The sequence below is a fragment of the Elgaria multicarinata genome, chromosome 1, assembly GCF_023053635.1.
Source record: "Elgaria multicarinata webbii isolate HBS135686 ecotype San Diego chromosome 1, rElgMul1.1.pri, whole genome shotgun sequence".
NCBI lineage: Eukaryota > Metazoa > Chordata > Lepidosauria > Squamata > Anguidae > Elgaria > Elgaria multicarinata.
In genome coordinates this window covers 187,396,822-187,422,599 of record NC_086171.1, presented here as the reverse complement: position 1 = coordinate 187,422,599, position 25,778 = coordinate 187,396,822, and the positions used below count along the sequence as shown (strand labels likewise).

General features: G+C 43.8%; 1 protein-coding gene across 1 annotated transcript; it reads right to left on the bottom strand.

The window, feature by feature from the left end:
* Positions 1-519: 519 nt before the first annotated feature.
* Positions 520-21,763, bottom strand: LOC134394528 (protein FAM83D-like). The gene is made up of 4 exons (XM_063120063.1): positions 21,290-21,763; positions 6,692-6,859; positions 4,967-5,091; positions 520-2,210 (listed from the first exon to the last, which is right to left on the bottom strand). The coding sequence occupies exons 1-4, from the start codon at positions 21,761-21,763 to the stop codon at positions 1,205-1,207; spliced, it is 1,773 nt and encodes a 590-aa protein (XP_062976133.1). The 3' UTR covers positions 520-1,204.
* Between the last annotated feature and the right edge of the window lie 4,015 nt (positions 21,764-25,778).

Below are 25,778 nucleotides of genomic sequence, written 5' to 3'. Positions count from 1 at the left end.
CTCTATGCCCATCGGGGGACAGCATTTTCACCATCCCCAGGATGACTTGGCGTTTTCTGGCACTGAATTTTACCAAAAAAAAAAAATTTTTTTTAAATGCCCCGAGGCACTTGATTGGGGCCCTGCAATTGTACGAACGTCTCCCTAAAACAAAACAAAATCCCACCAACAACACTGCGCCAAGAATGTCCCTTTTCAGTCCTGGGACAACGTACTGGCGCTTAGACGCAGGGGGGACTATCCCAGAAGCAGGATCCTCCCCCCCCACCCGTCCCAGAAGGCCTCTAGGTGTAGATGAGGCCATAGGCAGCTGCCATATTCTGAGTCAGACCCATGGCCATCTAGCCCATCATTGTTGACACTGACTGACAGCGAATCTCCAGTGTTTCAGCCAGGATACTTTCCTCGCCCTACCTGGAGATGATGGGGATAGAACCTGAGACCTTCTGCATGCAAAGCAAAGGCTCTACCACTGCCCTACTGCCTCCTCCCTCCAAATAAAATAAACTAGAGACGAGATTTGGACTTCACGGTAGCTTCCCAAGGTTGTTTCTTTTAGGCTATGTTTTATTTTCAAAGTTAAGTTCATCAACACAATAACTAAAACAAACAAACAGTAAAGGTAGCAAAATAAACTTCTCCCATGTTTTAATATTAAGATAAAAGCATAGTTCTTGGAAGAGCAATGAAACACTGAACAGTGTCTCTTGCTAGCTATCACTTACTAACCCACCCCATTCCGTTAGTTAAAATATTTTCTGATGGGCTTATATATTAGGGTGGGATTAGTAGGCATTTGGGGATTTTTTAAAAAAATATCTTAATGTTTTCGTGCACTGACAAAAATTACTCTACTATTCGGACAAAAAAAGCACCAGAAAGCAACATTCATATGGTACCACAGAATTAACTGGACCAAGCACCAAAACTGGAGCATTTACAACTTGGTGCACACAAAGCATAAGCAACAACACAAAACTACGTCTCCAGATGCTCGCTGCTTTCAGAGCACAAGCTGTGTGTGTCTATTGGCTTGAAATGTCAATGATTTTGCTTCATGCCTCGGCAAAGCTTGGGGAAGGCTTGCAGTGACACAGAAAAACTGCTGGGTCTGGGTGTGGCATTTCTTTTTCTTTTTTTCTTTTTAAAGAAACACCCGTGGCGGCTAGTGTGCATGGGCACCAGCTTTTCCATTCCCTGTCTCTCAGAAGCAGTCACTTGATGTATACAGTGCAAAGTCTCTGAGGTTTATTAGGCTAGTGCTGATCTGCTGCCTGGGTTTTAAGTTGCACCTCATCGGACGACAGCCTAGGTAATTTTCAGCTACGTTCCCCCTTCTGGAGAGCATGGAAACCATATGGTTAAGTTTGGACCGGATGACAGAGTAATGGAATTCCCTCTCCTTGTTCAGTTTGCGGAAATAGTCCCCCCGGTGGTTGGCGGAATAGTCCATGGACCTCAGGGACGTCAGTGAACCAGCAGAGCTTGCCCGAGAACACTGGGAGGACAGCGAGGAAAGCGACCGCGCACTGGAAGAAGTTGAGGTGGACTTTCTAGAAACAGGAGATACTTCCTTAGAGGAGATTGTCTGATCGGGAATCCTCTGATCCGGTATCCTCTGATCCAGGACTGCTTCCGCAGCCTCCCTCTTGTCCGTCTGGGTCGCGGATGTCTTCAGCACAACTGCTGTCTGAGTGCCCACCATTCTGGATCGAGTAGTGGTCTGGGTGGTGGCTGTTGCCACCGAAACACTGGTTTGCGTGGCACAGTGGAAGAGTGCCGTAGTGGGCTTCTTCTCCGATGGCTCAGTCTGAGTTGATTGGCTCTTTGTCTCCTTAGGTTTCGCCAGGGCCACGGGACCGCTGTGCCACTGTTCGGCCTCTCCACTAAGGTGAGGGCGTTTGGCGCTCACCCTGCCTCCTTGGAGCTCTCTAGCCAGTTCTAGTTCTCTCTCGAGCTTTTTAGGGGTGCTCGAGAGCCGGGCAAACTCAGCTCTCAAGAGGTTGCCCACAGTGAAGTCTTTGCATGGCGTCGTTCGGCAGGCTGGCTGCTCATGGGCATCACTGTTCCTGCAACTGGGTGGCAGCTTTGCGTTAATAGGCTTTGATTGTGCATACAGGATCCGGAACTCCAGGTCAAAGTGTTCAACCACTTGGCCCGAGAGTAGCAGCAAGTTGCTGCTGTTGAGTTTCCCATCAGTCCATGTGAAGCTACAAAGTGGGGGGGAGAGAAAAGAGAGTGTTATGCTATGAACTCAAATCAGAGCATGGGTCAATAGCAAACACCCTTCCTTTAAAAAAAATTTTTTTTAATGACCTCTTGTTCATCGCACTGCAAAGCAGATAATAATTCCCATTTTTCTGATTTCAAAATGAGGCTGGGAAAATGACTCACCTGGGAACTTCTAATGAGACCATGAGTGAACAGAGATCTGAATACACACCCATACATGTTCTCTTCGATGTTTAGTGTAACGAGGTAGTTGCAACTGCTAGGAAAATCTCTCTTTTTTTAATGCACATCTGCCTTACACAAGTTGGCAAGATACAAGTAACTGCTGACTTTTACACGTAAAAAGAATAACAGGGGAACAGCCACGGTTGTTCATTTCTTTGTCCCAGTAGTCCTTGGTTCAATCTGAAATCTGCTCTGCATTTTGCATGGTCTAATCTGTTTAACATTTGTTTAAGACAGGGGTGCACAACTTGGGCTATGCAGGCAGGCAGGCATGCACACACACACATATGTAATTCTTACTAATTTGGACATTTTCCCACTAAGCACAGCTGAGTTCAATTCATATCTACCCAGACAAAAAACCCAGTGCAACAAGTCTCGGGTATGCAAAACACAAGCCCAATTCTATGCCTGTTTCCTTGTGCAAATAACCTTTTAAAATGGACAGTGTCCTAAACTGCCAGTATGCCTCCACTAGTTGTATTGCGCGAGTGGAACCCACTGCTAGGATAATAAGAACTAGTACTTCTTAAAGCAACCCCGGAAGTGAGCAGAAACAATAATTTCCGGAACAGGACAGATCAGCGGGGCTCCGTTCTTGTGAGCTCCGCTGACCTGCCCTGTTCTGGAAACAGGCATTTGTCTTCCTTTTCCCCATGTTTCAGGAACCACTAGGTTCCCAATGGATTTTCAGTAGGTCCTGCTAGCACATAAGCAGTGTAGCATACTGCCCAATACTTTTTAAAATGTAGAGTATTTAAAGTTTAAATGCCTTTAAATCGCTCTTATCTCTGATCATTTATTGGAGGTAAGAATGGGGTTTCCTTGCTTAGCACTGAAGGAAGTCCCCCCACTTCCCATGCCAAGTGATCCCAATTTGGATTGCTGTCCCACCATTGCTAAGGTGGCACGTGGCCTACAGATTGTACACTCCTGGTATAACACCACTCCATCTTAAGACAACTAAAAGTTACAGATCCTTGGACTTTTCCATGACCAGGATTTTCACACACCCCAGCCCCAGCTTTGCTTAAAATCTAGTCAAATTAAGAGTTCTGGAGAACTTGAAAGCTTGGTCATTACTTTGGTACATTGTAGTTCATCCTAATAATGGTATTAGCCTACTGATAGTTGGCAAGTCCAAAGGAAAATAATGATCTAATGGTATAATTAATTTGAGTAACTCATGGATTTTTTGAACAAGAAATCAGGGAGGGATGACACAGGGATGAGAACATAAGAGCAATGCATGGCCGGAACTTCTGTTATTGGACCGAAAGTCTCCATGGGCAGGATTCTCTACAACTGAATAGAGGGGCATTGCTCCCTATCATAAAAGCCATACGTGACATGTTGGTGTAATTAGAGTGCCAACCAGTTCAATACAGCACCAGCAGTGTTAATAAGAACTCCAGTGGGACTGTATCCCTTTGTGGCTAAGAACTCTTTTATTAGGGTGGGGAACCTCCAGCTCACAGCCAGCTGCTGTCCCAGACCCTCTTAGAGAATAGAAATCTGTAAGACGTCCCTGTGCAATAAGCTCTGTCAACAACTACACATCCCAATTAGTTCCGGCTGATGTTTTTCATGTGTTCGAGCCAACAAAGCTTGGCAGGAGGAGAGAAGAACAAGCATCCTAATGACCAGGGACGCAGAGACCCCCTGGGTGTTGTGATTCTAAGCCTTCCTGCTGATGCGAGACAATGAAGATGTCTGCAGTGTAATTCACAAAGCTTTATTCAACAAAAAAACATATCTTCACACCTGAAGAGAGTGTCAATGCTAAGAGCTATCTTCTAAGCTTAATTTAGTGAACGAAGCTAATCAGTTTCTTTCAACTAAAGCAAGACTGTTACTTAACAATCTAACAAGCACTTTAGCTCAGGGACGGCCTCTCAGGAGGAGCTGCTTGCAAGCTGCTACCCTAAGAAACTGGTTCTTGTGTTAGCTGGTAAAGTCATGGTGGTGGTGGTTCTTCTTCTTCATCTGAATGACTCCTTGAAACTCCTTCCCTCACACTAGGGAGAACAATCCTGATCTTGCCACTGTGGCAGTGATTGCCAGTGCAGTTGATACAATTTATGTACGTACTGCAGAACATATGCAAGTAAATGAGTTAGGCTTCTGACCTCCTGAGCGCATAGAAAAGCCAGCATGACACTCCAAGGACAGGGAACATGGGTTAAAACAGCTTTCCTTAGCCTGGTGCCCTCCAGATGTGATGGACTACAACTCCATACATTCCCCCAGCCAACCACGGCGGGCTGGGGATGCTGGGAATTGTAGTCCAACACATCTAGAAGGCTCCAGGTTGGCCTAAAAGAACACATGTAAACACACACATACACCGGCATGTCTGTGTATAAATACCAGGCTTAGAGAAATGATGCTTCAGCACCGGAAGAGGCAATTTGACCTTCTAACAGTTTAGGCCATAGCAAATGTCCCATGAGACCACACTAGCTCTCTCGGTATTTGCAACAAATACGAAAGGCATCAGGTTACTTACCTGTAGGAGCCTGTAGTCACTCTTACACCATCAACCAACATGAACTTCTCATGGACACTCCCAATTATCTTGGCTCCTGATCTTGCATAATAAGTGCTTCCAGTAATAGTTCGGACTCTCATCAGCTGTTTTCAAAATGGCACACATTTTAGACAAAATTGCCAAGGCAATAGCTTAAACCAAAAGCGTTTCTTGAAACGAGCCCATGTTTGCATTCCTTTATGCCAGTCATGCCCTTCCTTCTACATACTATGCACGTTAAGGGTTTAGAGAGGGTTGTCTATTATTTATATGCCTAATACTAGTGCCAATCAAACTGCATACTGTATGTAACTGGGATATATCTTCATTGGATTAGCCCTTTAGTCAACCAACATTGCTACCCATGTGCAATTTAGGGATATAGTGGATTATACATGAATACGATATAGGAGAAGCTAAATATTTTGGTACCAATAAGTCTCCTTCCATCATCCAGTATGGAGGTTCCCCAGAACTATGAGTTATCACCATCCATATAGCTGTGATTTTTAAAAAACTGATTTCCATCAAGAAAACGGAGCTCAAGGCAAACACTGATGACTTTATGGGCAACCTGTTCAAAATTAAATGCAGGCCTTGTGGTGCAAAAGCTCTTGAACATTTTGAGTATGAGGTGTTCCTTCCCTTCCCTTTTGGCCTTAGTCACCTCACTCAAGGGGTGGGGCCAGTACCTCACCCACTCATTTCCTTTGATGCTGTAGATATATCATAATACAGAAGACAACCTTGATGGCGGAGAAGACAGACAGATTGTATGGCTGCACAGAGAGCTTCTTGAAGAACAGAGCTGCCCTTACTGCCCAATGTCAGTTTTTCCATTGTGGCATCCATGGAGACTCACATCATGGGAGACTATAAAGTTCTTGTTTAGGGTTGGGCCTAAAGGCCAACAGGCAAAAATGCCAAGATAGCCCACCTACTTTAACATACTGCAGATGATACTAGCACCCTTGCAGAAGAAACATGAGCTGTCAAGGGACATTTGCTTCATGTTGGCATTAAAAAAATTCCAGTTACAAAATTTAGTCACTAGGCTAAAGTCTAGATGGAAGCCTTAATTCTTGATTTCTTCATGCATAGCCGATAAACCCTATTTCTCTTGAAGCCATCAGTCTGGTGTAGGCCAAAGTGACTCTGCAAAAACACCTTATCAGTGAAGTGCACATTCATCTTTATTATCTGACTGTGGGTTTACTTTCAACAGCCGTGAGCATACCACTGACACTGTCATTGGTAAAGACTCCATACTAGATTTTAAAATTGCTTTGTCTTTATGGATCTTCATGAGCAGAAGATCACATTTAAGGGCAGACAATTCACCAGTGCCTCTTGAAGATGTCAATTTAAAAACCAAATGACTTAGTTATTAAATATTTAAGATAGTTGTTGACCTCAACAAACCCTGTGAACTAGGAAAAATAGACTTATTTGAGTTAGAGATAAAGATGTCACGAGAACTTCACTTGGCAAGGTGAACTCGGTAAAGAATTTGGCACCGTACTTTTAGTCAAGGGAGGGGAAACACCTCATGCTCCAAGCTGTAGAAGTTTATATAATTATAAGTAATTGTAGAAACTTACAAGATTGAAGCATGAGGCGTTTCCCCTTGCTTGACTAAATATGTTCAGATAACCCAGACTCAACCAGTTTTCCTCTTGTACATGGAAGTGTCCTATAACTTACATTCTCCTGTTCAGGACAGAATCCCAGGTTTTTGCACATTTCCATGAAATGACAGAGAAAGGCCTGATCCAGAAGGATGTAAACTGGAATCAGCCTCTTTCTACAGGCTTCTTGGAGGTCGCTAAGGATGTCCATGTCTGTGAAGGAGTCCATAACTATAGCAATCACCTGGAAGATTAAAAAATAATAATAATAATTCCAAGACGTTATGCATAAATTTATCGAATAAAAGGGCTTTAGGTTTTGGTACCTAGCAAGGTGAAGTATTTTCCAGGTTACAGCAGCTGACCCATCATCCCACCTTGATGGATTATGTATCCATCATCTCCCACCTTTGCACCTTCTTCCATGCAACCATCTGTTTGAATACTTTCCCCCCTCTAATAGTTATGCAACCTCAATTTGTTTTCAGCAAAGTCCTGCTTGAAATTTAAAACCTCTGTTTTTGCAATGGCCTCTTGCTACTAGTAGTAAGCTACACCCCATCCAGACAAAGAACTTAATAGAGGAGATTCACTCATGGCACCCACCATTTTTAGCCTCACCAACCCTTCACATTCCCTCTCTCAAGCCTTCCAATTCCCATCATCCCCAAATTATAAAGCCATATAGGTTCAATTCTGGGATACATCTCCTCCCAGAATGAGCACTACTATCCTCTTGCTGCTACCAGAACATTTCCAAAGATTTTTAAGGAGGACAAGACCATCTGTCATAGTTGACCGGGTTCTGGACTTAGATGAAATTCATGTTTTTATATGCAAAGACCCTGGAGAGAGCCACCACCCTCTATTTATTCTTGCTTTAATTCCCTCCTAAGTCTCATTTATAACTACTTATTCATTAAGTCCTGGCCACTCCCTTGATCTGCTTGTTGACTCACCTAACCAAAGATTCTCTTTGTATAGTTGAGTATCTATCACATAATAAGCTGAGATGTGGCAGAAGTGCTCCATGTAGACAGAGGGCTATATGGATGAATCAGGCCTATATGCAAGTTCCCATTGTGCCCAGCAATTTCGCACATGGCCCGACACCTGGAATTTTCGCATTACATCTTTACCTTCAAAGATGGTGGATCCCAGAGAAGGACATCAAGGGATGTTTGTAATAACTATCCAGGTTCATGTGGGAATGTCATTTCAGCATTCTCTATAACCACTGAAGATGCAATCCTATGTATGTTTAGACAGAAAAAAGTCCTACAACTCCCAGCATTCCCCAGCCAGCATGGCTGTCTAAGGCATGCTGGGAATTATAGGAGCTTTCTATCTAAACATGCACAGAACTGCACCCTAGGTCATTGAAGTGTTCAGCAGGAGCAAGAGAATCTGCCCAATACAGTTCCTGCCCTGTATCAGCTTGTTAGAGAAAGCTTGTTAGAAGGACTTTAAAAAGAGTTCCAGATATGAAAACCAAGTCTGTAAGCTACGCGTGACCTCTTATCTTATTTTCAGAACACTTCATAAGCATTAAAGGCAGGTCTGTGGGAAAAATGTTAAAATCTGGCATTAGCGCTGCATAGGAATCCCAAGTATTCCTAGGTGCTGGGAGGAAATAAAAAAACATCCTTGAGATTTTTTCCCTATCCTTGCATTAAGGGAAAGTGTAACCTTCACCCTCTTCAGCTGAAGATGCTGCTTGTAAGATAGAAAGGATTTGCCTTCCTCTACAGGGAAGTAATGAGGATGAAATGCAACTGCAGCTCATCTGGGAAGGGTTATGTCATTCATGTCACTACAAGGAGCTGTCGTGTGTGTGTGTGTGTGTGTGTGTGTGTGTGTGTGTGTGAATACACACATCTGCATTAGGTAACAGTTTGCATTTGATAACAAATAGGCAATGGTCCCCATTCTGCAAGTTCCTAGTTAAATGTATTTTCATAAACCAAAAGGGTATACTATGGTCATAAGTAGAATCTTCCACCCACCCCCTTACTGCTGAGGATTTCACAGGTTTCTGCAGTTTACCTTGCTCCTGGGGGTTTTGCAATTAATTTCATCTCAGTGCCTGCAGCGATACTGTGGTAGAGTCAATGCTCTTTCAACATTTTCTCCACTCCCTTCCTCCCAGGCAGAAGTTGGGCCAAGTACCAGTGCTTTAAAGTGTTTCAGATATTAAAACCACATCTGCAGGATGCACATGACTTCTATCTTATTTTCAAAACACTTAATAAGCATTAAAGGTGGGACTGGAAAAAATGTTAACGTTTGGCACTAGCACTATATAGGTATCTCAAGTATTTCTAGATGCTGGGAGGGGGGGAAAAGTGTTCCTGAGATTTTTTCCCTAGCCCTGCATTACAGAAAACTATAACCTTTTCCCTGTTGAGTTGAAGATCCCACCTGTCAGATACAAGGGAGCTGCCTACCACTACTATCTAGGTGTAAAGAGGACAACATGATTCAGTTCAGACCACACGTTTCTCAGTGGTGGTTTTAGAACTCTATGGTGGAGTTTTTACATGACTGTTGAGAAATGTGTTGTCTGGCAGGAAAACTCTATGCAATGGTGGAGGTTTTTTGGGAAAGCACTCCACGCATATCCATGCTGTGCAGAGGAGAGTTCCTACACAACCGTTTTGTTGCATGGAGATTTCCGTTGCATTGAGTTGACTTTTCCCACTGGCTACAGAGTTCCCTGGCAAGAGCAGTGAAAGGAGAGAGTGCCACTCTAGGAAAGCCACTGGGATTGGGTTTTTGCAGCAATGGTTGATGGGATACAATCAGGAGGACAGGGGGAGGAGAGAGGGTGGAGGAACTGTCAAACGTCGCAACATATTTTACTCAACTCCACGGGAGCCCACAGTCATACACTGCGTTAACTAATGTGATGTCTGAACTGAGCCAATGGTTGTAATGAGGTCAAAATGGTAATCTTTTCAAGGTTCTTGGTCTATTGAATATATTAATAATGTCACTTTACTAAAGTTTTCCTAGATCAAGGCAACACTATCACATTCTTGTTGCACTAGCGATATAGAAGAGGAAGGTTGCTGCTTTAGCAAATCCTGACTTCTGTGCAGACTGGTGGTTGGATTCAATTTTGTAGCTCCGACCACAGAACCAAACTGAATCCAACCCAGGAATTGCAGGGCAGCTGGGAAGAGTTATATCGTTCATTCTACTGCAAAGTGGTGTGTCTCTCTGTGTGTGCACACACATGTGTATGCATGCACTACAAGCCAGTGCTCTGAGCAACTAGTTCTAGTTTCAGAAAAAAATCCAATAAAATTAAGTTCATTTGCATAGTATAATTTGCATTAGAAAATTGTTCGTTTGCATTGGAAAATTTTCTGATGCCCTAGATCAGGAGTGGGCAAGTTGCGGTCCTCCCAGAAGTTTTGGCATACAATCCCCATCATCCCTCACTATCTGGGGGAGGGGCACATATGTTGCCCACCTTTGCCCGAGCAAGATCTAATTTATTTTACTTATATTTAGTAAAGAAAGCTTTAACAAGTTCTCCATGTTATATTTGAACTGAAATATATGACAGGGGGGAAAAACACTCAATGAAATTTAAATGTTATATTATATAGAATTATTTTACTGGGGTATTTGTAAAGAATGTATTTATTTATTACATTTCTATACTGCCCAATAGCCGGAGCTCTCTGGGCGGTTCACAAAAATTAAAACATTCAAAGTATAAAACAACAGTATAAAACCATAATATAAAATACAATATAAAAGCTCAACCAGATAAAAACAGCAGCAATGCAAAATTACAAATTTAAAACACCAAGTTAAAATTTATTTATAGACTGTTAAAATGCTGGGAGAATAAAAAGGTCTTCACCTGGCGTCTAAAAGCATAGAATGTATAAACACAACAGCATGTAGTTCCTTTACATTGTTTAATTTTAAGGGGAAAAACTAAAGGTATTGAAAACTGTTGACACAGAAATTCATTTTTGAAACCCAAGGAAATGTGCATGATGTGTTGACAACTACTCATTTCAACAGAGTTCAGTTCTCCTCCACTGAGTTTGTTGGGACACCTTTAGTTTTTGCTGTCACTGTTTATTAGTTCTATTTCACTGAGGCATGCATGTATTTCAGTGACAAATATGTATTCTCCTACATACTTGCTAATCACCTGAAAAACATTAATTAATTACAACTGCCAAGCTTGCCTAATATTATGTTTGCAATTGGCATAGACTCATTTTTACTAATGAACTTAAGAAACAGAAACTTTTCCGTAGAAAAATAAAGTGCTGACAAATTTTCTGCCCAACATCACTGGATACCATTACCTCCGGCACCACTAGCACTCTGTTGAACACAGGGTGGGCAGATTGTCCATCAAACGTACCTCCTATTATTATTTTTATTTATTTATTTATATAGCACCATCAATGTACATGGTGCTGTACAGAGTAAAACAGTAAATAGCAAGACCCTGCCGCATAGGCTTACATTCTAATAAAAGCTTGGGCAAACACTCCATCAGCTGCCAATTGCCTGCAGGGCAATTTAGAACTTCAGTTCCTTCCTCTGAAATGTAACTCTTTCCTGTCTTGGAGCAGGTTAACTGCCTCTGACCCTACTTGATCATTGACTGCTGCCTCTGGAACTTGAATTGTGCCTGCTCTGGACCTTGCTTCTTGCAAATGATACATCCTATAGAGTCCAAAATGGTGAGCACTAAGCACCCTCACTTTGCTGGGCATACTGTCACCCTTTTAATACCTGTAGCATTTTTACAACATAAATATGATGATGTGAACATATAGTGATCCATAGTGTACAGATGGGGGAGGGGGAGAAATTTGTTCAGTCTGACTTTTTTACCGACTTACTTAATTCACACATTCTGTATAGAACACACTTGCTCTTCGAAATTTGCACTGCACCAAATTTTGCAATGCAGTTCGCCATTCAAAAACTTATACGTTAGGGAAAAGTGTGAACAAAAATGCATATATTAAGGGAAAGCCTGCGTAAAAATGTATATGCATTTTTGTGTTGGCCCTTTTTAAAATTGTACCCGAATATGGAACCAGGCCGAAACAAATTTCAGGCTGGAAAATGAGCAAGTGAGCAGACCCAAAACAGACAGATTCACCACTCCCCTGTTCTATGCAGCTGCCTTATATATACTCAGACCATTGATCTGTCTAGCCCAATGTTATCTGTTCTGAAAACAAGAGCTTCCAAGTCCTGCTACTGGGGATCCTTTAAACTTGCAATCACCAGGGTTAGATCTATAGATGCAAAGCACTGGTTTTGCCACTGAGCCATAAGCTCTTCCCATTAGAGCTCATGAAAGGCTATTCCAAGGCTCTTCCTCTCACAGCCTCTCCTGACTTAGAGTGGTGCCATGCACAAGCATGATTTCATCTGACATCAAGCCTTTCATCTGAAGTCCTCTAATCTACCACTACATGGAAAGCTGGAATATCTTGGTTTGAAAGAGAAGAAGTTCTTCTAGCAGAAAGTAGTCATACAAGTATTACGGGCACATTGGTCTAGTATTGTGTCAGGCAGGTGAACACAGATGCCCTTGTGAAGGTGGCCAAGGCACGATGGCCACGATGTAACGCTTCCGGAAGCAACTGCCAAAACCAATAGAAATGCTCGCTTTTCTATTCCAGATATTAGCATCTCTACTTTCTCTGGGGCCTCGGGAAGAGCTACATCATGGCCAAAAGCAGTAGGGTTTGTGTGCCCGCTGCTGTGCCTGAGCCACCTGTATAGGAGCATTGTTGGATCAAACCCATAGCTGCTAGGCTAAGGCAACTAGATGCCAAGAAGAACAGGACTCTTGTACCTTTAATAGTACTGCAGAATTTCAGCAAGTGCATCTTGTCATGCTGGGATGGGCAAAGCTGCACCTGCCACCTTCTCTACAACCATGAAGAGATGTAGGACCCTTGTCCTTTTGCCTTAGTCAAAATCTATGTTTATCCTTGGTTCCCGTTGACAGAAGAACTAGTAGTGCCTGAGCCCAGCACCAAGGTGAAATTAGTGGCTTTGGGGCGTTTCTGTCAGCTCAGTCACTGAATAGCAGTCCCAAGGCTAAATCAAAAGCACCTGTGTTGACTCACCTGACATTAAGCAAAAAAAAAAGCCGTTTCTATTTAATTAGTGTCATCTCCTTCAATCTTTAATTATGTTTTATTTGATGGCTCACAGTGTAAACCTTACACCCTTCCCTTTGGTTGGACTGTAAATGACCTCAAGCTAAAAGCCGACTCATACAAGTCAAAAGGCTGCAGAGTGGTTTCCCCCCTACCCCATTCCACACCTCACTCCTTTCCATTAAGACATTGCCCAATAGAGTCTTCTACAGCATCACAGCCCTCCCAGGAGGATGTAGTGCACTGACTTTGTGAGAACTTCTCAAGCAGGAAGACGTCACACCCTGCACAAGTTACCGAAACGACATAGTTTCATCCACCCCCATCATGGCTTCCTACCCTTTGTTAGGACTACTATTTTCCAGAGACCTCAGTTTCAGAACTGTGGAACAGACTTTCCTCACCCAGCACCTTCTAGATGTGTTAAACAAATTGTATATTGGTGATACAATGCTAAGCTAGACTTTAGCACTACATGGATGGGACTTGTTGAGCCCAAGCTAAGCTTGGGGCTCATGGACTTCCCCTTCCTACCACCTAAAGTGACCAAATTTTGTGAGCCTGTGTCTTCTCTTATTGGCAACGCTATTTGCCTTTAAAACAAGGCACACACTAGCTACACACCTCGTTTCAAAATGGAAATGTGGCCTTTTTTCGTGGTCAATTCGATGGCAGTGGTGTGGAGCGTTTGTGTGTCTGCCTCCCCCGTCGGTCCAGGGGGCAAAATTCAGCCCCCGGGCCCTCTGAAGTTGCCCACCCCTGTGCTATAGGGATCAACCATAGGTAAATTAGATTGATCATCAATTTCTCCAGGCTCCACAAATTACAAATTTTGGTTGAAAGTCAGATTTTATTGTGGTCATTTCCCTGCATGATCTTTTATTTATTTCAACATTTTAATCCCATCCTTCAGCGCAAAACCTCTCAGGCTGGCCAACAAATGCACACATATAAAGACAAAAAGAGGCACAATAAAATCAAAATACAATTATGCTTTCCACATGTCTGCTAGGTATGCATCATGAGAAGTCTAATAGCTTCATCTTGCCTGTCATTTCTGGAACCCAAAACACTTGTTTATTTGTCTTATCAGAGGCTGAATCACCTCTGCAGGAGGTTTCCTTTCTCACATAAAAAAAATTAATACAACAAGAACTGGGGGTTGGATAAATTCCTGGAAGAATTCTGGAAACCCATAGCATATTCCATAGTTCTCAAAGGCGGCTAGGGAAGGAGGAAGGCTTAAACCTATTTTCTTTCAGGAGCAAATAGCACAGCATTACCTAAAGTAGAATGGAACCAGAACCACCATGGTTAAAAATGGAGACATTTCCTAGTTCTTTCTATTAAGGCATTGAAGTAACACAGAACTAGAGACCTATTGGAAATAATATGAATGACGCAGGCTTCCCCAAACTAGCATCCTCCAGATGTGTTAGACTACAACTCTCATCCTCCCTGTCCAATCATGCTGGCTGAGGCTGATGGGAGTTGAAGTCCACATCTAGGCCTAATCTACACCAAACAGGATATTGCACTATGAAAACAATATATAAAAGGCTATACCAAGCAAGATATAGCACTAATGAAAGTGGTATGAAACCGGTATACGGTATGTGTCAATGGGCCCCAACAGTTGTCAGTGTACTTCAATACCGCTATAAAGCAGTAGTGTGGCTCCTGCCTTTTATATACCACTTTCATAGTGCAATATCCTGCTTGGTGTAGATTAGGCCCTAGAGGGCACCAATCTGAAGAAGTCTGGATGGGTCTGATGGGAAAATTACGCAAAGCAGGATCAAAACCTCCAGGAGAAGCAGTTTCAATTATACGCATCATTTCTACGTGGGTTGAAAGAAAAAATATAAGAAAGCTGAACAAAGCAATCCCAAGTAGAGATCCCTATAAGAAAATTATCTCCTTGCGGTTGTGGAAACCGTTGTTATGATAATGTAATTAGTTAAAGTCTTTAATGTAAATGCTACTTGTAGTAATGAAAGAAAAATACCCTACTTCCATTAAGTTATACAGAGATGAATGTTCAAGCACATTTCACCTATACAATGAATCATTTTGTACTGGATTCACAAAATGACTAGCAATCTCAAAATTGAGAGTTACATAAGCATCACAAAGTGGCAGGCCATCCGTTTTAAGCCACTGATGTCACAGAGTCCAACAGCTGGAAATACCAGAAAAGAGCTAAAGTGATGTGCTTACATCCTGGTATGTACCAATTTCAGTCCACTCATTTCTGGGTGGAGCAGAGGCCATCACTGCTGCAGGAGATAGCAAGGACGGGAGGAACAAGCTCCAGGAATCAGCAAATGCAACAGGTAAACTATTAATAGGCTAAGATCTAAGAGCACCACAGACTCCAGAACAAGGCCTACTGCTAGTCTTGTGGTAGATATGGCTAGGCCAGAATTCTTCCCCTCATTTCATTTCTGCAATTGTCAAAGTGTGCTTGCTGATTTGGGTAATGTCACTGCAAAAATCTTCATGTACTCGGCACCATATTTCATCTTTGCCTTTATTTACCCACATTGCTATATGTTTTATTGTCAGCGATGACTCATGTAAGTTTGTCAATGAGATCCTTATGCCGTGCTTCACGCCGAAGACAAGAAAGACAAAATGGTGCAAGTAGCAGCCAACATGAAGGGTGATGAACAGCATCGAAACACAGTTTTTCAGAAAGGTTTGTTTTCTTGGCAATTTGTTTAGTAGTGTCAAATCCACTAATTTTTAAACAAAGATAAAAAATGGATCTATATTTGTTATAGCCGTAGTATAAGGGATGGGACCATAGTTCAGTGGTAGAGCATATCCTTTGCCTGCAAAAGATCCCAGATTTACTCAATATCAACTCCAAGGGCTTTGCTAGACCTACCATAAAATCCGGTGGTGAGGAGGGGCCAGGCCGTGCTAGAAGTAGCACGGCCTGTCAGCCCCTCTACACGTGAGACGCAACGGGGTCTAGGAAAGCCCCCTCACGTCCACCATTTTTATTTTTACTTAAAGGGGCCACATGCGCAGGAGCGCACCACTGGAAAAGGTAGTGTTTTTTAAAAAAACAACAACTCTCCCCTGGCCTCCGATCCCCCCACCGCGATGTCCCCAGCCACCATTACCCGCCGCCGCCAATGTCCCCAGCCGCCGTTTCCTGCCGTCGCCGATGTCCCCAGCCTCCATTGCCTGCCGTCGCCGAGTCCCTGGCCTCCGATGCCCGGCACCACCATATCTCCTGGCCAGGCATCACAAGCCGGGGACATGGCAGTGCCGGGCATTGGAGGCCGGGGACTCGGCGGCGGCGGGTAATGGTGGCTGGGGACATCGGGGTGGGGGAATTGGAGGCCGAGGACTTGGCGGCGGCGGGTAATGGGGGCTGGGGACAGCAGCAGCGGGAGCACTGTGGCCCATCTGCTGCTTTTCCCGGCTACTCACGCGTAAATGTCTCGAGACCACAAGGAAAACCAGGACAAAAGTGGTGCCAGTTAACCCGGGGCCAGGGCGGTTTGAGCCCTGCCTGAGCCCGAGATCCTCTGTATGTCATTTGGATGCACAGGGACGAGCCTGGGCCTCGCACTGAGCTAACCTGCCATCTAGCAAGGCCCCAAGTGTTGTTGTTTTTAAAAGAAGATAATGTAGGAGGTGATGTAAAGGATGGGCAACCTTCTGCCTTCCATAAGTTTTGAACTACAACTCCCATAGGCCCTAGTTAGCATGTCCAACAGTCAGGAATTCTGGAAGCTGTAGTCCAACTCATCTGGAGAGCACCAGGTTGCCTACCTCTGAAGTAGCCAATACTGGGCTAGACTCATAAAATACTAGAGTTGGAAGAGGTCTATAAGGCCATCAAGTCTAGCCCCCTGCTCAATGCAGGAATCCACCTTAAAGCATACCTGACAGATGGCTGTCCAGCTGCCTCTTGAAGGCCTCTAGTGTGGGAGAGCCCACGACCTCCCTACGTAATTGGTTCCATTGTCATACTGCTCTAACAATCAGGAAGTTTTTCCCTGATGTCCAGCCAGATTCTGGGTTCCTGTATCTTGAGCCCATTATTCTGTGTCCTGCACTCTGGGATGATCAAGAAGAGCTCCTGGCCCTCCTGTGTGTGACAACCTATCAAGTATTGAAGAGTGCTATCAAGTCTCCCCCTCAGTCTTCTCTTCTCCAGCCTAAACATGCCCAGTTCCTTCAGTCTCTCCTCATAGGACTTTGTTTCCAGACCCCTGATCATCCTCGTTGCCCTCCTCTGAACACGCTCCAGCTTGTCTGCATCCTTCTTGAAGTGTGGTGCCCAGAACTGGAGACCTAACCAGTGCTGAATACAGGGGAACCACTACCTCGTGCAATTTGGAAGCTATACTTCTATTAATGCAGCCCAAAATAGCATTTTTATTTTATTTTTTGCAGCTATATCACACTGTTGGCTCATACTCAGCTTGTGATCTACAACAATTCCAAGATCCTTCCTGCTTGTATTATTACTGAGCCACGTATCCCCCATTTTGTAACTGGTTTCTTTTTCATAGGTGTAGAACTTGGCATTTATTTCTATTAAATTTCATTCTGTTGTTTTCAGCCCAGTGCTCGAGCCTGTCAAGATCTCTTTGAAGTTTGCTTCTGTCTTCCACGGCATTAGCTATCCCACTCAATTTTGTGTCATCTGCAACTTTGACAAGCGTCCCCTGCACCTCCCCATCCAAATCATTGATAAAAATGTCAAAGAGCACTGGGCCCAGGACAAGTAGTCCAACCTGGTAGAAGGCAGCTTCCTGTGTTCCTAAAGCTCTGCTAGATGACATGACCAAATGCCACCAGGTGGAATAACAGAGAATGCACAGCCTGTTCTGCGAAACAGAATTCTAAACATCCTATGACAATGATCTTAGTTATTACCACCGCTACTAAGCGCTGTAATTATGGTCCTGTACACCAATGGCATTTGAGTTAGATTATAACCACTCTTTAAAAATTGGTCACACATAAAGATAGAGCTGGTTAATATCCTCATACACGGTCAATCTCAGTCATCTTCACTTTTGCTTTATCCTCCTTGCTTACAGTAGTCAGAACAGATCTCGAACATTCACGAGCGTAGGTACACATTTAATAAAGCAGCTCTTTCCACCTCTACTTCAATGTTAGGTCTCATTACTAAGACTTCCCTTCTTCCCATTAACTATACTGGTCTTTTCTGGTTCACAACAGAATAGGCATTTCAGTGATGTGCAGGCAAAGTCACATTCAGCCAGCTAAAGGTGTCCCTGGTTTACATCACCCTACAGTCATTAATCATGAGGACATGCCCAGCACATACACACCAGCTAATTATTGCCTCTACACAAGACTACAGGTGCTGTACTAAAATATTCTTAGCTAGGATTACCACCCAGTACTTCAAAATTAGATCACTAGACCTCTCCCATGCCAAATATAGCTCCACTGTATGAGGCAGAACAGCACTGCCAAATGTCCCTGATTTACAAAGCCCTGACCAGAAGCTGATCACAGAACTACATTTTAATATAGATCAAAAGCTACCTGTGATATTGGCAAGATTCCCTTTCCATCTACTGAGCTGCTAAGTTGTCTTCTTTTAACTGCCCGGGGTGAAGAGTCAGTCATATGATGACAAAAAGTCAGGGTAGTTGAGGTAAGGCTGATTGGAAAGGAAAGGAACCTCTCTGCAAGCACTGGGGGAAAAGCCCCACATTGAGCTTAGTTTGTTAGGGATAAGTAAATTGAGTACTAAGGCCCACTCAAGTTGCAGACAGTGGATATGTGCTACACAGGATGCCTAGGGAGCTCAAGGACTTTGAAAGCAAGCTCTTAGAGCAGCGGTTCTCAACCTGTGGGTCGGGACCCCTTTGGGGGTCGAACGACCCTTTCACAGGGGTCACCTAAGACCATCGGAAAACACATATTTCCGATGGTCTTAGGAAACTGTATTGACTGAACTATGTCATGTATCATCTTTTGTATTATTAAAGCTATTGTTATGTATTATTTTCATTAGCAAACCATCCCATGACAATGGATCGTGTAGAGAAGAACGAAAATAATTTTATGGTTGGAGGTCACCACAACATGAGGAACTGTATTAAAGGGTCGCGGCATTAGGAGGGTTGAGAACCACTGTCTTAGAGGGTTAGAAGTGGAGCTAATGCAGCATACTGATTAGCACTTGAAGCAAATCTTCCCAGCATCTAGTCTCAGCCTAGCCATGAGTTCTCAGGTTGGCCTTAGGCAAGTGCTCCTTCCTTAGTAATAAGGGCATAATACTGGCCTACCTTACAGGGTTGTAGTAATAATAATCAATATGAATGCGTCCGAAGTGCTTTGGGAGCATGGCCGGGGCGGGGGGGGGGGGGAACCCACCAAGCATTATAATAAAGTCTGGATTTTATACATTAATTTAAAACGATCAAGCTCCCATCATTGCCTTTTGTCAAGTGAAGTGTCTTTGGCTTCATCTCATCCCAACCCATATAACTGATACAAATGGTCAGAAATATGACCTGATCAATTATGATCCAACACATGTATTTTGGAGGGTTTCCTTTTTCTGTTGAAGTTCTAAATTATTTTGCCTAAATTTTAGTGGTGCAGCCAGGTAATTTTAGACCCTAGACTTAATGATCTTAGAAGGGGTCCCTTTAAATGGCCACATGTATTACTTCAGTTGTGAAGCACACAATGAACAATCTTCCCCCTCCAACTGCCATCCCAAGTTTTACAACATTCCTGACAAGTTAGAACAACAACACAACCATTTGCCAACCTTAGTCTAAGTATGTGCGGTTTTGCACTCTCTTAAACATAGCGCCGGTTTAAAATGGAGTTTGGTTCTGTCCTCATCACCTGTTGCTCTCTTGGTGATCATTTAGGAAGCCCCTGGGCTGCAGGGCCCTGAACTCTGGCCTTCAACCCTAGCTACACCATTGCTTTATTTAGCTCTAATATTAAAGTTCACATTGCTGAGGAAGGAAATACCTTACTAATTTTTTTTTAATGTTCCTTCCTAAAACTATAATAAATTGTCGGGGGAAAACATGCCTCAGATTCACTCACCAATTAAAAAAGCCTGATAATATGGAAACTTGAAAATTAAGGTGCAATCCTATATATGTTTAGCCATACACAGGATTACTAGGAAATGCTGGAAGTTGTAGGACTTTTTTCTGTCTAAATATGCATTACACCCATACAGGCAGTTGTCTAGTATTTATTGACACATGCCAGTGTCCGTTGATTTTTAAAAGCTTATGAGGCTCACTTTTAAGCAATTAAAAATGGGAGGTGCATACTCCTTCCATACCTCAAGCTTGAGCTCTGCTCACACTCCATAAAAGGACAGATCCAGACTTCTGCTCCATTCAAACTACAGTGCTATTTAAGGACTACTTATCCACTCTTATTCACACTAAACAACATTTATATAGACAAAGACAAGCAGAAGCTTGAAAATCCTCAACTATTACACTTAATGGATCAACAAGTATGGGTCAAACAGACTCAATTCACCACACAGCTATTAGTTCAGAACCATGGAGAGGTGGGCAAGAAGAATTTCACCTTATGCATGACCAATCCTCAATAAAGGCATCTAAGATAAAGGGACAGGCGAGCACTCCTTAGGGCCATTCGCATTTTTTTTTAATTTTAGAGATGTCCTGCTATTGTAACCCTAAAATATCTATTGCTTATGACACCTGTTGAGCTAGTAGATTGAAATTTGGACCCATGACCTACTTCACACAGTCCGCAATTGTGCCAAATTTCAAACCGATTCAATAACAATGGCCACAAATAGAGCCTTTTAACATGTTCTGAAAATGGACACATTTGCCATTTCCCCCTCCAATTTGCAGCACGTCCTATCATAATTTTTTATTTTCAAAGTTGTTTAACTAATTCTTTTTGGGGGGCTTATCGGGGACACGTGCTGGGCTCGATCTTGGCGACAGCCAACGGTTAACAAACAACGGAGAGGGAAAAGAAAAGCAACTCAAACATTTCTATCTCCGTCAAAGTGATCAGCGACTTCTAGCACACCTCCAGCGCGTACGACAAGTCACTTGCTAGGATACGTAATCAAGATCACCGAATTCGTCATTCTGTCGTACACACACAGGGTTAAGAAGTGGTAGGAAAATGTTCGACAACTCTCGGAATTGAGCGTGGCTGCGGGAATGTGCTCAGAGGATACTAGTTACTGTGGAATCAGAGTACAGGAGCCTGATCCGACTCTACATGTAATGTTAAGTAAATTAGGTTACTGCGCGTGTAGTACACACGACCAGGCGCGCAATCTTATAGTCTTACAATGCCCAGCATTTCTCGGGCAGCATAGCTGGCTGGGGAATGCTGGGAGTTGTTGGACTTCCTCCCCCACCCCCCCTCTCCAGGCATAGGATTGCGCCCTAGAACATTCAAAGCACCAAAGGCAGCTATGCTCCCGAATGGGTCAGGATTCCACCCAAAGGTCGTCTCTCACTCACCTCCCTAGCCGACCGGATCTGCTTGCGCACCGCCTCCTTGCAGGGATAGATGGTCTCGCCAAAGCTGGGCTGGAAGTGAGTCTCCACCCGCGTGAGCCCCCGAAAAGAGCCGCTCACGAAGGCCGGCCAGCCCAGCTCCAGCACCGGCGGCTCCACGTCGGATTGCACCGGGAAGTAAGTGAGCGACGAGCAATCCAACGAGGCGTTCAGGGCGTGATCCGCAGCGGCGGCGCTTTCGTCCTGTCCGGGCGGCGGCACCGCGGCGCGCAGCACGGCCCGGATCTCGGGCTCGGAGAGGAAAGGGCGCATCTTCTCCCGGCGCAAGAAAGCGTGGAAAGCCGGCCGGCCGGCGGCCACGAGTTCCTCCAGCGCCAGGCGCTGCGCCTCGCTGTAGGCCTGGGGCGGGCTGGGCGGCTCCCACCCGCGGAACCCCCTGAGGGGCGCATCGTCCAGGCACTGAGACAGGTTCGCCATGGGCCCGCCACAAGCCGCCCTCCCTGGGGATTAACAAGCCATGGGGGAGGCAGGCGGCTGTTTTTATATGGAGTTTGAACCCAAACTTATCTCCGCGCTTCTGCCATAGGCTGGGGAAGCTCTCGCTCCGCCTTTTAGGAATGGAAAGAAGCCGCTGGTTGGCTGCGTTTAAAGTTGCTTTCCCAATCAAGTGAGGAAGAGGGCAGGATCTCGGCAACTTTAAAAAACGCGTTCCGCCTTCCCCACGCTCTTACTTCTAGCGCCCTGAACTTCACTCTCCTCCTAGCCCGAAGCCTGGGCGCGGCGGGAATAAGGTTTGGACGACCGCTCTTGCGCTGCGATCAGGTAGGTAAGGAAGCAAGATGCCGCGTCAGCTGCATTCTGCTGGAGATGGAGGTGGATAAAGTCAACCCTTTGAGCGGTTTTCTTGCTGAACTCATGGCCGCCGCCTCTCTCTGTCTGCAAAATTAAATCCCAAGAATGGGAGCCGCGTTAATCTGTGTGACAGCAGATCGATTCTCTGTTTCTGGCGTAACTGGATAATTTTTGACCCTGGATTTAGGACACAAGCCAATGCACATTTAGATGGGGGGGGGAGTTCTACAACTTCAAACACCCCTAAAACTCCCAGCAATGCTGGGAGTTTTAGGACTTTGTTTTCTGTCTAGAACACGCATAGGATTGCGTCTATTTTAGGAGCCCCCCCCTCCCTTTAGATGGTCTGGTTGATGTATTACTTCGGTTGTGAAGTACACAACTTTTGTCTCTCGCCCTTTCACGTACATACACACACACATTGTACAGCCATAGCCCCATCACTGCGCTTTCTTTCTCTCTCGCACACACACACAAAGTCTTGTGGCACCTCAAAAACAAAACAGATTTACATGCTTACTCACAAGTAAGCTCCAGTGTCTTCAATGCTAGGTAGAGGGATATGGGATTGGCTGCCATAGGCTATGAATTTACCTGGAATAAACTCAACTGAAGGCTGTAATATTTCTCATTTAATAGGTGTAGGATTGAACTGTTACTGTGGCATGAATTTTATAGGCCACAAAAATTATCCCACAGTAAATCTGAGAGCCTTTAAGGTGCCACAAATTTGTTTCTGCTTCTTCTCCTCCTCCGAGGATCTTACTGATGGAGATGTGTATGTAGGAATTAATTTGAACTGCATGTACAGATGTTAGATTTCAAGTCTTCCCCAGATGCACAGGCTTCTATGCAGTTATTTCCAATTCGCTGATGGAACCATCTCCACAGGCTCATCTACACCAAGCAGGATATTCCACTATGAATATATCCCAGGATATCCCACCCCTAGCCAAAAGCGAACTCCAGAAAATCAACTGGGAACTAGGAATTAATTTCAAGTTACTATGTACCAGGGTGCTGCTGGGAGATGGGTCAGTTTTGATTGCTTTATATGTCCCAAGCAGGCAATTTGGGGTGGTTTTCTGTTGATAGGGTCTAACATAGCTCCTCCTTTGCTTCTGTTGCTGACCATGGTGGTCAGAAAAGAACTGGGTGGGAAGGCACTAGCCTTATTTATTGCATCTAGAATGGGTAAGGTACAATTTTCCAATATAGGTCTGTTGACCCATGGGAAAAGTCGGAGGGCTACAGCCAATGTGAGCAGACCCAAAAGTGGGCAGAATTTGTAGCATTGCATAGCTTTTTCATTGTGTCACTTTATCCCATCTGTACCTCTCTCCTGCATACAGTGGAAGAGGAAGGAATTCCCAGAGAGGCAATCCGGTATGCAAGATTGTGCAGTGTCCAGAAAGCCAGATGCTGCTGAAAGCTTAATGAAGTTAGGACAAGATCTGCAGGTTACCCACGCTAAATTTAAAAGGTCAAGCTATCACTTTCCATTGACAAAATAATAAGATAGCTTTCATTTGTCAAATACAGGCATGAAGGTCTTTGGCAGTTCATGTGAACATGATCCAATAGCATCATCGACCATTGCAGGTCTTTCCAAGACCTCTGCATGGCAATCGTAGGGCCTGCCTTGGCTAGACTTACTCCCAAATCACCTCTTCTCCAGTCACCATTCAGGGATGACAACTGCAGGCTGCGACTGAGTATTTGCAGGATTGTGCATCTTTCCTTGAGCACACAACAACCTTGTTCGGTAGGACACGCCCACATCAGCATTAACCATTAACTGGCATCACCACGTTAACTCTCCTGAATCTCAACACATTATGGAATCCCTCTCTGCATTATTTACTTATAGAGAAGGAATGGACCTTTTCACAGCTCCCTTTAACTTTCCTGAAAAGATTGAAGCACAGACAAAATTAGGGTGATCCTCTGGTTAGGCAGCATGCTTAAGTCAACTGCAGGGTTCTGAGTTGAAGTCTTTTTTTAATTTAAGGATTCAGATATCTGTGAGAGAGAAATAAAAGTTGCATTGAAATAATATATTTTCTTACTCACTCTTATACTTGATATGGATCCGAAAATTAGTTTTTGCACTTCCATATAAAAAAAGCACAGTATCTGTCTACATTAGAGATGTGAAGGCCCAGAAAAAACACAGAAAAATTAGGGGGGGAACGTGGGGGTTCCGTTTTTTTCTGAAGCCTTTTTTATTTTTTCCCCAAAAAATTTGGGGGGGAAATGAAGAAAAATGGATTATGGGTTGTTTTATTTTAGCATGATGAATAAAATGTTTAAGACAAGGTGTTCAGGTATTCTCCAAATGATTTCTAAAAACTATGTACAGTATCAGATAATTACAATTTCTATGCACCGAAGACAAGCAAGTCCTAGGTTGCAAACTGAGACTACAATTCTCAAATGCAAGAGCAAGATGCATTTCTGCCTCTAGGGAGCACTGCCATTGAAGCAGAGACTGAAACTGATAGTGATAGCTACAGCTCAGAAAATGAGTCTGATTAAATGTCATGCGTATTCATTGAATCTTGGTCCCCACTTTTTCTCAGTTCTTTTTATGGGAATGGGTGCTTTATGTCTGCTTGACACTGTGGAGGACTGGCGGAGGCATAAATAATTTTCTTTGTTACTAATGTTGATGGTTTCTTCTGTTGTTTTTTTAAATTGTTTTTTGCCTGCTCATCGTAAACTGGCAAATCCAAAGAGGTTCCTTACAGTTCAGGAGCTTGTAGCTCCATTTGTTACCAAGAAAGGAAAAAAAAAAAAAAGTAAATTCAATTTGTAATAATTGTTTGAATACACTATACTTTTAATATACCAAATGTAATAATTTTTTGCTAAACCAACTTGGACATAATTACATTTTATGTTCCTAAAGTAACAAAGTGACTTTCAATCTGTAAAAAGTGTTAATATTGCATTATTTACATTTTTCCGCAAATTTCTGTTTTTTTCCTGAACCCCATTTTTTTCCCTATGGCTTCAAAATTTCCAGAAATTTTACATAGAATCATAGAACAGCAGAGTTGGAAGGGGCCTACAAGGCCGTTGAGTCCAACCCCCTGCTCAATGCAGGAATCCACCCTAAAGCATCCCTGACAGATGCTTGTCCAGCTGCCTCTTGAAGGCCTCTAGTGTGGGAGAGGCCACAACCTCCCTAGGTAACTGATTCCATTGTCATACTGCTCTAACTGTCAGGAAGTTTTTTCCTGATGTCCAGCTGGAATCTGGCTTCCTTTAACTTGAGCCCGTTATTCCGTGTCCTGCACTCTGGGAGGATCGAGAAGAGATCCTGGCCCTCCTCTGTGTGACAACCTTTTAAGTATTTGAAGAGTGCTATCATGTCTCCTCTCAGTCTTCTCTTCTCCAGGCTAAACACGCCAAGTTCTTTCAGTCTCTCTTCATAGGGCTTTGTTTCCAGACCCCTGATCATCCTGGTTGCCCTCCTCTCAACACGCTCCAGCTTGTCTGCGTCCTTCTTGAATTGTGGAGCCCAGAACTGGACGCAATACTCTAGATGAGGCCTAACCAGGGCCGAATAGAGAGGAACCAGTACCTCACGTGATTTGGAAGCTATACTTCTATTAATGCAGCCCAAAATAGCATT

Coding starts and splice junctions, on each gene's coding strand:
- LOC134394528 (XM_063120063.1), bottom strand. CDS start 21,763: ATGGCGAACCTGTCTCAGTGCCTGGACGATGCGCCCCTCAGGGGGTTC. Junction 6,860..21,289: donor AGATCCGGTCGGCTAGGGAG/GTGAGTGAGAGA, acceptor TTAATCTTCCAG/GTGATTGCTATAGTTATGGA. Junction 5,092..6,691: donor TCTGTCCTGAACAGGAGAAT/GTAAGTTATAGG, acceptor TTTTGAAAACAG/CTGATGAGAGTCCGAACTAT.